Source organism: Manihot esculenta, chromosome 18, assembly GCF_001659605.2.
Source record: "Manihot esculenta cultivar AM560-2 chromosome 18, M.esculenta_v8, whole genome shotgun sequence".
In the NCBI taxonomy this organism is placed as follows: Eukaryota; Viridiplantae; Streptophyta; class Magnoliopsida; order Malpighiales; family Euphorbiaceae; genus Manihot; species Manihot esculenta.
This window is the reverse complement of record NC_035178.2, coordinates 7,185,378-7,200,773: the sequence shown is the minus strand read 5'-3', so window position 1 is coordinate 7,200,773 and position 15,396 is coordinate 7,185,378. Positions and strand designations below refer to the sequence as shown.

The 15,396-nt window shown below is 32.7% G+C and overlaps 2 protein-coding genes across 2 annotated transcripts; both read left to right on the top strand.

Moving 5' to 3' along the window:
- Positions 1 to 2,116: 2,116 nt before the first annotated feature.
- Positions 2,117 to 7,580, top strand: LOC110606119 (nitrate regulatory gene2 protein-like). Its single transcript, XM_043952887.1, has 5 exons — positions 2,117 to 2,416; positions 2,654 to 4,143; positions 4,575 to 4,774; positions 5,212 to 5,435; positions 6,451 to 7,580. The coding sequence occupies exons 1-5, from the start codon at positions 2,127 to 2,129 to the stop codon at positions 7,229 to 7,231; spliced, it is 2,985 nt and encodes a 994-aa protein (XP_043808822.1). The 5' UTR covers positions 2,117 to 2,126; the 3' UTR covers positions 7,232 to 7,580.
- A 2,695-nt stretch (positions 7,581 to 10,275) lies between these two features.
- Positions 10,276 to 15,114, top strand: LOC110606555 (protein disulfide-isomerase). Its single transcript, XM_021745411.2, has 10 exons — positions 10,276 to 10,591; positions 11,567 to 11,597; positions 11,703 to 11,990; positions 12,077 to 12,265; positions 12,381 to 12,506; positions 12,866 to 13,003; positions 13,094 to 13,213; positions 13,341 to 13,458; positions 13,913 to 14,025; positions 14,754 to 15,114. The coding sequence occupies exons 1-10, from the start codon at positions 10,422 to 10,424 to the stop codon at positions 14,952 to 14,954; spliced, it is 1,494 nt and encodes a 497-aa protein (XP_021601103.2). The 5' UTR covers positions 10,276 to 10,421; the 3' UTR covers positions 14,955 to 15,114.
- The last annotated feature ends 282 nt before the right edge of the window (positions 15,115 to 15,396 follow it).

Below are 15,396 nucleotides of genomic sequence, written 5' to 3'. Positions count from 1 at the left end.
GTAACGGTCTCATTACTATTGGACCATCTGTCTTTACTATACAGATATGGACGTACGAGAATATCAGATCTCTGCTTCATGCGTAACGGCTATTTAATTCCTTCTAGTACGCATGCAGATGGACTTACAAGGTGAATGGACTAACCACCTTTTCTCTTCTGAACCGGGCTGGAAGGTGAGATTATGATCGAAGTTCAGAGGAGATCTGAGTTGAGAGCCGAAAAGACTGGACCGACTCGATTTGAGAGATTTAAGAAGGGTCCGGTTTTAAGGCCGAATGGGCTAGACCTGATTCATGCGGAGCTAAAAAGCCTTCAGATAAAGAATTGTTGTCATGGGCCAGATCTCATACCGGGGTAATGAAATCTAGCGGTCATTAATTCCAATAATTAAATTTTGACCCCTGATATTGTATTATAACTTTTTATTAATTTTAATTTTTTTAAAATATTTTACACTCTAATAAAATTTGAAAGTATACTATTTTTGATAAAATTAATAAATTCTACTTAATTTTTAAATATAATATATATTTATATTCAATTAAAAAGTAAAATAATTTATATTATTATTAAACTATTAGACATATTGAAAGAAAAAACCAAATGTTTTTAATAATTTATATTTATATTTAATATTTTAAAACTGAAATAGCAAATGGTTAAATTGAATTCGTATAAATTAACAATAAATTATAATATAATTTTTAAAATTTTATATTATTAATACAATATATAATTTTTTAATTTAATTTTTATATTAAAATTAAATATATTATATATTTATTATATATAATATTAAATGTATTATATTGAATAAATATTTATTATAAATAAATTTTTATTATATAAAACATCATATATAAATAATATATTAAAATATTTTACTCAATATTTATAATTAATATTATAAATTATTTGTATATTTAAAAAATTTTACTTTCTATTAATAATATTTTAAATAAAATATTATATATTTTAAATTTTAAATTTTTATTAATATTTAAGATATTATATAAAAATGAGAATAATGAATGAATAATAAGGTTAATAGGAAATGAGATTATTGTAATAAAAATATGTATTTAAGAATAATGTTATTATTTAAATATAACTCTGAAGACTATATTGTAATTTATTGTTAATTTATATAAATTTAATTTAATTTTTTTTATTATAATTGTGATAAATTAAAAATATTTATTTTTATTATACAAAATTTAAAAATATTAGATAAATTAATCTAAACGTTTAAATTTTTTTATTTAATATTCCAACTATTAATATAATTAATAACTTTTTATTTTAAATGCACATTAATTAAAAATATATTAATAAATAGACTAATAAATTATATTTCAAAATAAAAACAAGCTAACTTTTTGACCTCATAATCAAATAATAATTATTTTTTAAAAAATAGTAGTTTATTTTTTAAATTTCATATATTCATATAAATTGGAAGAATAAACTTTATTAGGTTAAAAATAATTTAGTAATACAAATGATTTATTTTAAATGTAACGTATCAAAAATTAAATACAATTTATTGTTTAATTATTCTAATTAGTTTCATTTATATGAAAGTAGAAATAACATTTATTTTGATTAGAAGGAAACATTCTAGAAAAAAGGAAACATGTATTCAATTAAATTCAATGTATAATATTTATTTTTCCAAACAAAACTTCTACATGGGATCTAAAACTAATTAAATTAATGTTTGAAAAAATAACAATTTAGTCCTTAAACTAATTAATTAATTTATATATTTTTAAAACACACTAAGTATGTTTATTTTTTCATTTATTTTTTTCAAAATAGTTATTAAAGTGTTTTTATTTATAATTAGTATATATATGTTAAAGACACAACTATTTAATTTCTAAAAAAAATAAAATTATTTAATTAATTAGTTTGAATAAATTTCAACTCGAAAAATATTATTAACACACTTAAAAAATAATACGTTTTTTTATTAAAATATATTTATCATATTAATTATTATATATTCAATCGATAAAACGGAGAGTTTTGAATAATTAGGTCTAACAATTCTTATCTCAATAATTAAGTACTAATTGCCCTTAATTTTCGGTTAATTAAAAAAAAAAAATGGTAGCAGTAATGATGATGACAGAGTCCGTTACCGAGGGCGGGTTCCATGAGCCTTCATCTTTTCTCTGTAACACTGAATTTCTGCACACAAGAAGAGATCGGGTTTCAGTTGAGGAATCCAAACTCCTCCAATCTCACCTCCCTTCTCTTCCCTGTTCTCAGATCTCAGACCCCATCACGCATCTCCATGCACTCTTTATTGTTTTACTGCTAAATAACAAATTCAATATCTCAGTTTCATCAGATTCTAACTCTCTCCTTGCATGGACGGTCCCCTCTCAATCTCACCAATCTCTACGGTCAGATTTCTCTCTCTCTTCCATGCACGACTTTTCTGTTTTCTCACTTTTATATTTGTTCAATTCTTTTACCTGCCTGTTACATGCATGATGAAAGTTCTGTTATAGACTTGAGTCCTGCCAAGTTTGTTTTCTGTTGCATTTTAATTGAATTTCTGCTTCCCAGTTCCCATTCTTTCTTCCTTGGATCTGTTGTTACTCACAATGCTTCATTTTCCTCTCCGTTTGTACTATCAGGCGTTGGCATTATCATCATCACCATGAGAGCTACACATTTTATCTTTCAGAGCTTCGTTTCCTTTTGGGTTCTGATATGGGCTGTGGAGGATCCAAAGTCGATGATTTGCCGCTGGTAACTCGTTGCAGAGAGCGAAAAGAACTTATCAAGGCTGCTTCTGATCACCGTTACGCTCTTGCAGCTGCTCACGTCTTGTATTTTCACTCACTGAGGAATGTTGGCGAGGCAATTCGGAGATTTGTTGACGAGGAGCTTGTGTTCGCTTCTTCTTCTTCTCCTGGGTCCCCTGTTCTAACATTACCCTCACGGGAAGGGAAATCTAAGGCAAAATCCAAAAACTTGTCCTCATCGACGTCGATTTCACATTCTGTGGACGATACCAATCTTAAAAAGAGCATAAACAAGGAGCAGGAGGAGATTGAAGATTCGCATTTGCATTTGTCATCTGAGTCGGACTTGGACTCTGATTCGGGTCACATCCACATTCACGATATCCCTGAAGAGGAAGAAGCAGAAGAAGAAATAGTTCAGCAACGAGAAGTACCTTCAAGTTCTTACAATTTCAATGACTATCCTCAAGGAAATTGGAGTTATAATTATCCTGGAGATAATACATATCCATACCCGTTTCCCTTTTCTAATCCTTATCCCAACGTCTATTACATGAAGAGGTCTGCCACTCCGGCGAAGACGGTGGTATATGAGGATCCAACAATAAATGGGTACTCCAGTTATTATGGAAATGGCGGGTACTTTGGGTACTCGATTATGGGTTCGCCGCAGAAGGAGCCAAGTCCGCAGAGGCCGCCACCAGTGCCGCCATCGCCGCCGAGAGTGTCTACCTGGGATTTTCTGAACGTGTTCGATGCATATGATAACGGTAGTGGTGGGCTTCCGAGTTATTATTCAGTGGGAAGATACGGGTACGGGTCGACAACCAGTAGTCCGGATTCGAAGGAGGTGAGAGAAAGGGAAGGCATCCCTGAATTGGAAGATGAAACAGAGCAAGAGGTGATAAAAGAAATTGCCAAAGAAAAGAAGAAAGTGAAAGAGGAAATGAATGTGAATGACAAATACAAATCCAGTGAAGAAGTTATTAAGAATAATGGAGAGGGTACCTCAAACTCCATTCCAGTTCAAAGCAGCAGTGGGAGTACGGACTCAGTTAAGGATAATGAAAACGAAGGCAGTACTAGTCCTGATACATTTAGCAGTCCTGACAGTATTATCTCTTCTAAGAGTTCTGCTGAGGATCCTGTGAGGAAGAAAGGAGTGAGCTTTGAGGTTGAGGAGGCATCTATCAGGGATGTTGAGTCTTCTAAACCCAGTAGCTTAACTACATTGTCTGTTCATGGGACTAGGGATCTCCAGGAAGTGGTGGATGAAATCAAGGACGGGTTTGAGACTGCCTCTAGTTATGGGAGAGAGGTAGCAACGTTGCTTGAGGCAGGCAGATTGCCTTACCAGCCAAGAACCACCTTTCTAAGAGGTAGCATTTCATCTATTTATTTTGTTATTATCTTATTGTTATCCATTTTTTTGAGGTTTTCATGATTGCTTCATAGATATTTCCTCTAAAATGCTTATGGGTATGTCATTCACTTTGGATGAATTAGCTATTGAATTCACTCAATTTACCATAGTCTAGTTGAAACTTCTCAATGAAAGAAAATAAGATGCATGTAATGCTCCTGGATTTTGTTTTCTTGAAGATCGCTTATCTATCACTGTTGAAATGGAATTTCAAATTTTGAGCAACTTTGACTTGAAAATTAGTCGTCCTCCAACAAAAAGACGGTCTTTTACTAGAGAATGTTGTTGTTAGAAGAATTGGATTCTTTCCTTTTATCAAATTGATCCAAACACCTTCAGCAATACACTTATTTTGCCGCATCAATAACACTAGCATCCTCTATGCAGTAATTTTTTCACGGATTTTGTATCTGGTGTCATCACATCCTCCTACCAGGCCATCGGTGCAAATCTCTTCTAGGGCAACAAAAATGGCAAAAGCATACTCTGAGGAACCTGGAAATGATTTTGACATGAAGGCTAGAAACCTATCATCTACCCTGGAGAAAATTTATGCATGGGAGAAAAAACTATACAAAGAAGTTAAGGTATGAAAGCATCAAAAACAGCATCTGATTTTCATCTTTGTGTCTTGTGGATAAATATTATTATTTTAAAGCCAATGCCTGCTAAAGGAGCTTTCCAAGTTGTGTTATTGACGAATCTCGTCTTTCAGACAGTTGCTTATGTTCTTTTTTTGCCCCTCTTCTTGCTCTTCTTCTTCTTCTTTTAAACATGAAGCATTGTAAAGTTTTTGGGTATTACTTGCCTATATATTTTTTTCCATATTGCCATTAAAAAATATTTTGAGAAAGGAAAGATGATTTGATATACCAACAAAAAAAGAAAAGAAAACTGTAAAGAATATTCTTTTGCTTCCTTCTATTTGGTAAAACATTTTTTTGTGAGGGTTTAAGTGCTTTTATATATCTTCAATTGCTGTGGATTCTTTCTTACCATGTCTAGGAGTTTCTGCTGATTTCAGGATGAAGAAAGGCTACGAGTTGACTATGAAAAACTATACAAAAGGTTAAAAAGTTTAGACGAACATGGAGCTGAGCCCAGTAAAATTGATGCTGCCCAGGCTTCAATAAGGAAGTTACAAACAAAAATTAATGTTACTATCAGAACTATTGATTCCATATCAAGCAAGATACACAGGTTGAGGGATGAAGAATTACAGCCTCAAATCACTGAATTGATTCATGGGTATTCATCTGCTCTGTTACTTGGTCTATTAGATGTTTTGCCATATGGTATTCACAACTAACATTATGCATTCACTATTTCTTGGCGGGCAATCCATAATTGGTTCTCCTTCACAGTTAAAGACACGATAGTCACACATAGAGCGGAACAAAGTATACATTTACTAAGTTTAAATTTAATGTAATTATACTAAACTAATTATAATTTAACTAGAATTGGATTTTTTAAATCAATTTTCTATTGCTTATTTGGTCAATTAGATATTATTCTGATTTATTAATTTTGAACTTATTAAGATTTATTTAGTTAGGCCAATTAAAAAATTAACTTTTCAATTTAATTTAACAATCAGGGGGCGAAATGTGGCAGTCTATTAGAAACCAACTGATATTCAACTTACTCCTGCTTAAAAATTAAAATCTCAGAGGGAGGGGCATGGATCTAGCTAGCCCCTCCCTTGCATATTCCCTACCCTCTTGAAGGGAGGGAGGTAGTACCTGCAAGGTTACTTAAAACGAGGGCTGGCAGTATGCTGGTATATTGATAGAGAACTGCACCACCCTCACACGCCATAAGTGCATTTTTTTCCTCTACTTGCAATACAATTGATCTGAGTTTCTCTTTGTGCCTGGTGGAGGCTTCATCCTCTCGCTCATTTTAAGTTCATACACATTTTTCCTAATATTGGTGTCATATTGGATTGGAATATCCTAGTGCTGATATACATGGAATGCAGACTCCTATATCAGGTATCACTTAGCTTCATTAATTGTTGCACCATTGTATCTTCATCTTGTCTGGTTAAATAACTTTTTTCTCCACCTTTTAATGGTGACACACACAAACTGTTGATTCAACTTTTTTTCCCTGGATTAAAGTTGCGATACTGAATATATTATAAGAAGCTATTTGGACAAGTTGGAGAACTTAGCATGTGTAACTCTCTGTTGTTGACTATTTATTTAAAGCTTATTCTTCTTTTTGTTTTGGTATATTCTCACTTTTTTATTTGCAGATTGATGCGGATGTGGAACTCCATGCTAAGATGCCACCAGAAACAGTTCCAAGCTATCATGGAGAGCAAAGCTCGTTATCTCAAGGCAAACAGTGGTTTGCAAAGAGATTCTGGTTTGAAAGCTACTCTTGAACTTGAAACAGAGTTAATCAATTGGTGCACCTGCTTTAATAATTGGGTCAACACCCAAAAATCTTATGTTGAGTTATTAAATCAGTGGCTTTTAAGGTACCTTCTGATTGAACCTGAAGAAACACCAGATGGAATAGCCCCATTCTCTCCAAGCAGAATGGGAGCTCCACCAATTTTTGTAGTTTGCAATGATTGGTATCAAGCAATGGTTAGAATTTCTGAGAAGGGGGTGGAAAATGCCATGCTCAATTTTGCTTCAAGCTTGCATCAACTATTGGAGCGGCAAGATGAGGAGCATGGACAGAGGATCAAAGCAGATTACATCTCAAAGGATTTTGAGAAGCGTCTGCATACCTTAAGCATGGAGAGGGGGAGGATGGAAGCATTGTCAGATAAAGCTATGTCGAAGGTTCCTTCAGAAAGTGGAGTTTCACCCTTAGATGATCTGAAGGTGGAATTAGATTCAATGAAGAAGAAATTAGAAGAAGAGAGATACAGCTATAAGGAAGCTGCAAAACTAGTTCATGATGCAGCTTCAGGTAGTTTACAATCAGGTCTGGTCCCAATTTTTGAGGCTTTGGGCAACTTCACTTCAGAGGTTTTGAAAGCTCATGAGCAAGTTAGGCTTGAAAATGCTGGATGCTCATAGTAAACTCATCCTATGAATTTAGCAGTACAGAGGATGATATAGGAAGGAGCCTGCCTTGCTCTGTACAGTTGGATTGAGATTATAACATTTAGAATGATCAGATCTGCAGAGGAGCTTCAATGAAAGTTGTTGAAAAAAGGTGAGGTCGCAGAATTGCATAAAGAAGCTAAAGATTCAGTGGAAAAAGAAAGAAAATGCTGGTGGGTAAAGCCAAACTCTGCTTTTCTTTTATAATGTGGTTTTACCAACGGTAAGGCTATAGGAAGCACGAGTTTATGCGAATGAGCTTAACAATAATTAATTAAATATTTAGTTATAGATTCGTGCATTCACTTTTAATTAATTTTACTCAAATCTCGATGTAGTTATTTAATCTAATAGTCATTCAATTCGATATTATATGAGACTTAACTTATATTAGGGTCGTAAGAATTTTGTACAGAAAATAAATTCATTTATCAGTTGATTGGTTGGTGGTGGTTGTATTTGTTGTAACTGGACACTGTTAGAGGAGGATTGCTGTTAGGTTTATGTAGAGATTTCTCAGTGCAAGAGATGAGAAAATTTTGAACTGAAAATATTTGTTTTAGGAAAATATTTTTTTATTTGGTGTGCTTAAAAAATTTAATTAATTAAAAATATTTTTTACATTAAATAGTGAAAAATAAATTATCTTATTAAAAAATATTTTTCATAAAAAATATTTTTTAAATATAAATGATTTTTTATAAATAAATAAAAATTTATATTTAAAAAATATTTTCGTAGAAATATGTTTTAATTAAATAACATATTTTTTATTATTTAATTTTAATTTAAAAAATAAAATGTATTGACAAATTTATATATAAATTTTAATAAAAATTTTAAAAAGTAGAAAATAACTTTCTTCTGTAGTTTAATTTTTTTTCATCGAAATATTATTTTTAAAAAATATTTTTTTATAAAATAAACGCAATTTTAACATGAGATTAAAATTTGTAGTTTTTTTTATACTATTTAACAGGAGATCAAAATTTATGGTTGTTTCTTTTGATAATATCATTTTAAATAAATAATTCTTAAATTGTCTGTAAGTAAATGTGAAAGACGATTAAAATCTCTAGTTTATAGATAAATATAAAAAATAAATAAAAGAAAAGAAAATTTTAATAGGAGAGATGAGAGGAAAAATATATTTTTCATTTCTACGGATAAGGACAGAGCTGGATTGGGTTTAACGGGTTAGGGTCTTTCGAAATAGTTGTGAGCAGTATTCGATTTAAATTGAAAAAATTAATCGAATTGAATTGATTTGAATATTTAATTCGATTTTTTTATATATTTCGGTTCGGTTCGGTTTGATTTTTAATTTAAGAAATTTTAATTATTTTGGTTCGGTTCAATTTTAATCAGAAAAAAATCAAAAAAATCAAACCGAATCGATTAGTGATAATAATATATTTTTTCAATAATACAGAGAAATTAAATCATATTAAAATTAAAATATTTTAATTAAAATTTAAAATACTAAAAATAAAGTGTAAAAAATAAAAAAATTATTATAAATTAAAACCGATCAAACTGAATTGAATCAAATCGAATCAGACCGATTCGGTTTAATTCGATTTCTAATCAAAATCAATTCGATTCGATTTTCATAAACATTAAAATTTTAATTTTCGATTTATTCGATTCGATTCGATTTGATTTTAAACCAAACCGCGTGAATGCTCACCCCTACTTCGAACCCAGTAGGTTTCCCTCAAAATTTTTCCATCTTAAAAATATTTATTTTTTAATTTAATTTTTTAAATATTGATTTTAATTTAAATAAATATAAATAAAATTATATTCTTATATTGTAAATGCTTATTTATAAATTACTGCAATTTCTAAAATTTGGTGTAATATCTTTCTATTATTAACTTTAAAAAATTCGCATAGATATTGTTTTACAAGTTTTAATAACTTTTTTCATTTAAAATGCATACAATGTTTTAATTTTGAAAATATTTTATTTATGATATGATTATTTGATCAATTGTATCTATTAAAAATTAAACTCACTTCTATATTTTTAATTTTAAATTAAATTAATTTACTGAAAGTCTTTGCTATATAATTAAAACATTTTGTATAGCTATGTGTACATGTATAATTATATTTATACGTGTCCCCTCATGATATGGTGCTTAGCTGATATTCGGGGAGATATGTGTTTTCTTTTTATTTATATATTTTAGAATTATATTAAATTAAAAAACTTAATTTAAAAATAAATTAACTAATTTCTTATGATCTCTTTATTAATGATTAAACTTTTATTTATTCAAAAGCATTAAATATATTTTATTATATAAAATATAAAATTTTATTCTACAATCCAAGTTTGTAATATTTAATCTCATACTTAGGTTTAACTCATATGATAATTATAAAAATTTATTGCTATATAAAGTAAAATATATATTAAATAAATTCAATTAAAGAAAACGGCATATAGATAAACCATCACGCCCGTAAATCATGCTGAATTGTCGATGCTAGGGATTCTCCCAATTCTATTTTTTATTAAACAAAATTCCTGTTCCTTCAATGTCAGCCGTTCATTTAGCCACTCTTACGTGAAGGTCTAAACTATCTATCGCCTGATCATCAGATCATAACCGCACATGACAGATCCGAATACGATACAGTAATTTAACAACACCCAAGCACAAAAATATTACTAATAAAACGCCACCACGTGCTCAAGAGAGGCAAGTTCGTAGCGACGTGTCAAAATTTTATTCGTTTGTCTACCATAAGCATTACGCTCACGGCTACCATATCATGCTCATGGTTTTTCGACTCTGTGAACCAGCGCCGCACCCTCTCCTAAGTCTCTAGGACGATAAAATCTAAGCTGAGATTCACTTACCTTAGAAGACTGCTCTTACCAAAATTTACCAGCGTCTGACGAGACTTGCCCAATGAAAATGTTCCACGTGGACTTTCACCACATGGAGCGCGAGTATAGCTTTAAAACGTACTCGAGAGGATAGGTCCGAGGGCGTCACGTGATAGAACCATGTTTTGTCTCGTTCTCTCCCCAACTCGCATCTGTCCATAAAAACCCATTCCCTACGCGACTCAGAAATCTAAAACCTCACACACAGATTCAAAATAAGATTCGAGAGCTCTCTCTTGCTCTCTCTTTGCTGCAGCAATGGCGTCTAGGGGTTCGATTTGGTTTTGCATGTTCGTTGTGTCTCTAATTGTAGCAATCTCAGCTGGGGAGAGTGAAGAGAAGGAATTCGTTTTGACTCTGGACCACTCCAATTTCACTGATACTGTTAGCAAGCACGATTTCATCGTCGTCGAATTCTACGCTCCTTGGTATTGAAATTTGATATTGTTTTTGTCTTTTAATTGATTAAATGTTATCCATTGAATTTGGTCCTATGTGAGATCAGTTTCCCCCTACCGATATGCTTTTAGATTTTTTTTTTTCTGTTCAGCTGTGTGTTTTTTATTTGTTGGAGATCTGTTCTTTAATTAAATTTGATTTTTTTTTGTTTTGTATATTAAGCTAGAGATGGAGATTGTGAATCGTATTGGTATCAAGTGTTTATGTTTTTATTTATATTCCTATGTTGTCTTGACCAGTTGATTGTAATCTGAATTTGGATCTATACCTGGAAATGATGCATGCCATTAATATAATGAAGGAATTTTGGGAGTTTTTGCTTTGACTATTCTATTTTTTAGGTCTGATATGGGATTGAAGTGTTAAATAAAATTGATCCATGAAAAAACTTAAGCTTTTAGTTGTTTTAACGTCAACTGCGACACCCTCCATCATTTAACTAATGCTGCCAATGGACCAACACCATTGACCACCAGTGCACCGCTGCTGCTTTTACTGTGCCTCCACCATCTCTACCACTGCCCCTACCATTATGATAGGCATATTGCTGAGTAATTTGTTTTTGTGTTAGCAATTTTACTGCACCAAAAATAAAGGTGACTTTTTTCCATGATGTTTAACCTGAATGCTGAGCTATTCAAAGGCGAAGCCCAAGTTGAGCTTGATTTGGGCAGAGTTAAGTAGTTAACTGGAGCATCTTGAGGGCAATTAATTTATTTTTAGAGCTGAATGCTGCATTGTTTAGAGTATATGATACTAAAGTTGGAAGAGAAGTTTGTGAACTGTAACAGGCCTTTCTCGACATGTGACTTTAACTTAGTGTTATAGCATTTTCAGAAGATTCTGTTTTGGCTTTTTTACCTAGGCTTTTGATTGATGGTCATTTAAATTCCTTTAACCAAACCATGGTTAAGATGAAATTCTGAGCTTGTGTTTTCTGTCAGGTGTGGTCACTGCAAGAAGCTTGCTCCTGAGGTAATGATTTTATCTTCTACGAGCATCTAAACATAGTTAAGCATGTGATTATTTTATTTATCTATCATTATGATATGCTTGATAGCTGACAAATCTTATTTATAGTATGAGAAAGCTGCATCCATCTTGCATAGTCATGACCATCCAGTTGTTCTGGCCAAAATTGATGCCAATGAAGAGGCTAACAAGGATCTTGCAACCCAATATGAGGTTAATGGATTCCCAACTATCAAAATTTTGAGAAATGGGGGGAAGTCAATTCAGGAATATAAAGGCCCTCGTGATGCTGATGGCATTGTTGAATATTTGAAGAAACAAAGCGGCCCTGCTTCTGTTGAAATAAAATCAGCAGAAGATGCTAGCAATTTCGTTGGTGACAAAAAGATAGTTATTGTACGTACATTGCTGGCTTTGTCTTTCTGTCGCTACTTTTAATTGACAATTTTCCCAATGTTTATATCAAGTGAACTTTTTAACAGGTAGGAGTGTTCCCTAAGTTCTCTGGACAGGAGTTTGAGAGCTTTATTGCTGTTGCAGAGAAATTGCGCTCTGACTATGAGTTTGGTCATACCTTGGATGCTAAACACCTTCCTCGTGGGGAATCATCTGTAACTGGGCCCCTCGTTAGGCTGTTCAAGCCATTTGATGAACTCTTTGTTGATTTTAAGGTATTGCAATGTTTTTATTGTGATCAGGTTGTGCTTGCATCCATAAAAACAGTTTCAAAATATTTGTTTTCGTGATTTTAGAAAAAGTTATTCTAACAATGCTACATTCTTGCAGGACTTTAATGTGGATGCCCTAGAGAAGTTTGTAGAAGAATCTAGCATTCCCGTCGTGACTCTCTTTAACAATGACCCCAGCAATCATCCTTTTGTTATCAAATTTTTCAATAGTCCTGATGCTAAGGTATATAGGTGTGATTAATGCCACATCTCTGCTAGTTCTGTGCTTGTTCTTTGCATGTGCTACCCAAATTCAATATTGATAGTTTGTATTATATATTTCCCCACTTCCTTTGTAGGTAAAAATCTTCATTCAAATATAACAAGGCTAAGTACGTGTATTCTTAGTACAGCATAAAACATGAAAGGATCAGGGAAAACTTTTTTCTGGGTGTTTTTGCATTGTTCTTTGTATTCCTGATTGCGCTCTGCATCTTTCATGCCTTCTCCCTTACTTTATCTAGTATTAATGCTTGTTTTGCATTAGCTCTCTACCCTGCAATATTTTGCATCATCTAAAAGAAATTACTTTGAAATTTTCAGGCGATGTTGTTTACCAACTTCAGTCATGAAGCTGCAGATTCTTTCAAAACTAAATATCATGAAACTGCCCAGCAATTCAAAGGACAGGGCATAATTTTTTTGTTGGGAGATGTAGAGGCTAGTCAAGGTGCCTTCCAGGTCAGTAGGTTCTCAGTTTGCTAGCCCATTGTGTGTATTGCTCAAAATTCCTGTTCACACATAAAACATCTACTTTGTTTGGTTGAACAGTATTTTGGAGTTAAAGAGGATCAAGTGCCTCTCATCATCATTCAAACTAACGATGGACAGAAGTACCTGAAGGCAAAATTGGAGCCTGATCATATTGCTCCTTGGGTGAAGGAATACCAGGTAAAGCAATATTCTGACTTTTGTGTTTGGATGGTTGCTCTATTGCTTTTAAGGTGAGAGCCGGTTGGTGAAGTTTCTTTTTTCCCTATGCTCTGAATGAGGAATATATTTGTTGAAACCTATGCAGGAAGGCAAGGTCCTGCCATACAAGAAATCTGAACCTATCCCTGAAGTAAACAATGAGCCTGTGAAAGTTGTGGTTGCTGATAGTCTACAGGACATGGTTATCAACTCTGGAAAAAATGGTTTGTATGGCCAAATATTCATGTAGTACATAATTATCAATTCATTTTCCTGTAGTATATTGTAAGATCTGATGTTACGCTCTGTGTACTTTGACAATAGCTTTAATGGTTTATAGCATGTGAATTTGTTTGAACACTTACGCATTGAAATTTATTTGATAATGCTCTGCTTGTATAGGTTGTCATCCACAAAAATGCACTCATTTATAGAATATCAGCATTTCGTGGACTGTCCTTGATTTGTAGTACTTTGAATGCGATGCTAGTGAATTTTTAAGCCTCCAAAAACCTTTTTCCCCCTCTTTCATTTTTCTCTATTACTTTTATCAGTCTTATGGAAAGTTCCTAAAATATTTTTATGAGCATTTCTTATTAAGCATCTTTTTCTCTTCATCTGTTTATTTGATACATTTTTAGACTTGCACATAATATGTTGTGATGTCTTACTCTGCAGTCCTTCTAGAGTTTTATGCTCCTTGGTGCGGACACTGCAAAAATTTGGCTCCAATCTTGGAGGAAGTTGCCATTTCATACCAAAGTGATCCTGATGTTGTCATTGCAAAGCTTGTAAGTGCTCTACCTCACTAACTGATTCTCTTTGTACCATTGAGGTTTCTAATGTCTAAGATTTTATTCATGTTATCATACCTATAATCCAAACAGAAGCATTTTCCTTGTCATTTGCACCATCAATTGGGGATTTTGTTGTATTGTTACATCAAAGGGTGCAAGTGTTGTGTTGATGGAGATTAATTCCCATTTAAGCGGTCAAACCCTTTAAAGATACATTGCCACTGGTTATAATTGGGTATGCCATTTCATATTAATGTGTCAGAAGTAATTAATAGTACATTTATATTATAGGGGCTGGATTGGCTACGAGTTTCCAGGTCTGGCCTTGTATGTGGGGTTTCTTTTTTGGGGGTGGGTGGATTATGTTAGGTATGACTAGTGAGGAATTAAAGAAACATTATTCCTTTAATTCATATTTCCATCATAGTTATTATTCAGAATTGAGGGATTATTTCCTGGTCCTCTCACAAAACAGGTTAGCCCCATGTGGAAGCCACTTAGTTTGTAAGAGGACCAGCACATATTACGGGCATATGCTATAAAATTACTTTCAAATTTCAGATGAAAATTTGACCAACTGCATTTTATGTTTTTGTGACACTTGATGTGCTCTTCTGTTTTGGTTAATGCCTACCCGGTCATATAATGGTGGCAATTTCGTAAAAATTACTCTTGGAGTAGAGACATTGCTTATTCAAAATTTTCTTTTTGACACTCTTTAGGATGCAACTGCAAATGATATCCCAAGTGATACTTTCGACGTGAAGGGATACCCCACTGTATACTTGAGGTCAGCAAGTGGAAAGTTGGTGCAATATGAAGGGGATAGGACCAAAGAAGATATCATTGACTTCATTGAAAAGAATCGGGATAAAGATAAAGTTGCCCAAGAAGAATCGCCCAAGGCTAAGGATGAGCTCTAAATCTTGTATCAATTTTGGGTTTTCTGTGTACTAATAGTTATGTCAGAATAATCAAATTATTTAGTTTTCTTAGCCCCTTTGTTGTCAGGGAGAAAAATGGAAAAGGATAATCGTGAAGTTAGATGAGTTTTCCTTTCAATTATTACTGGATTATTTTACATGATTTTTCTCGATTTTCGTCTTTAGTTCAACCCTTAGATACTCTGATCCGTCATTTTCCATGCCAAATGCTTCCCCTGGCATAGAACAAGTTTTATCTTCTTGTGGAAGGCACGCTGTTTAAAGAGACGCTGAGTACGCAAGTAATCCAAGTTCTAGGAACGTTGGTTGCTCGACTCGTTTCCAGTAAATTGGAAGCTAAGAATCCCATTCTAGGAGCTTGTGGTATTTGGCTGGCTGGCAATGGTGCTTTCTTTCAAATAATGTGAAGGTTAAATGTCCC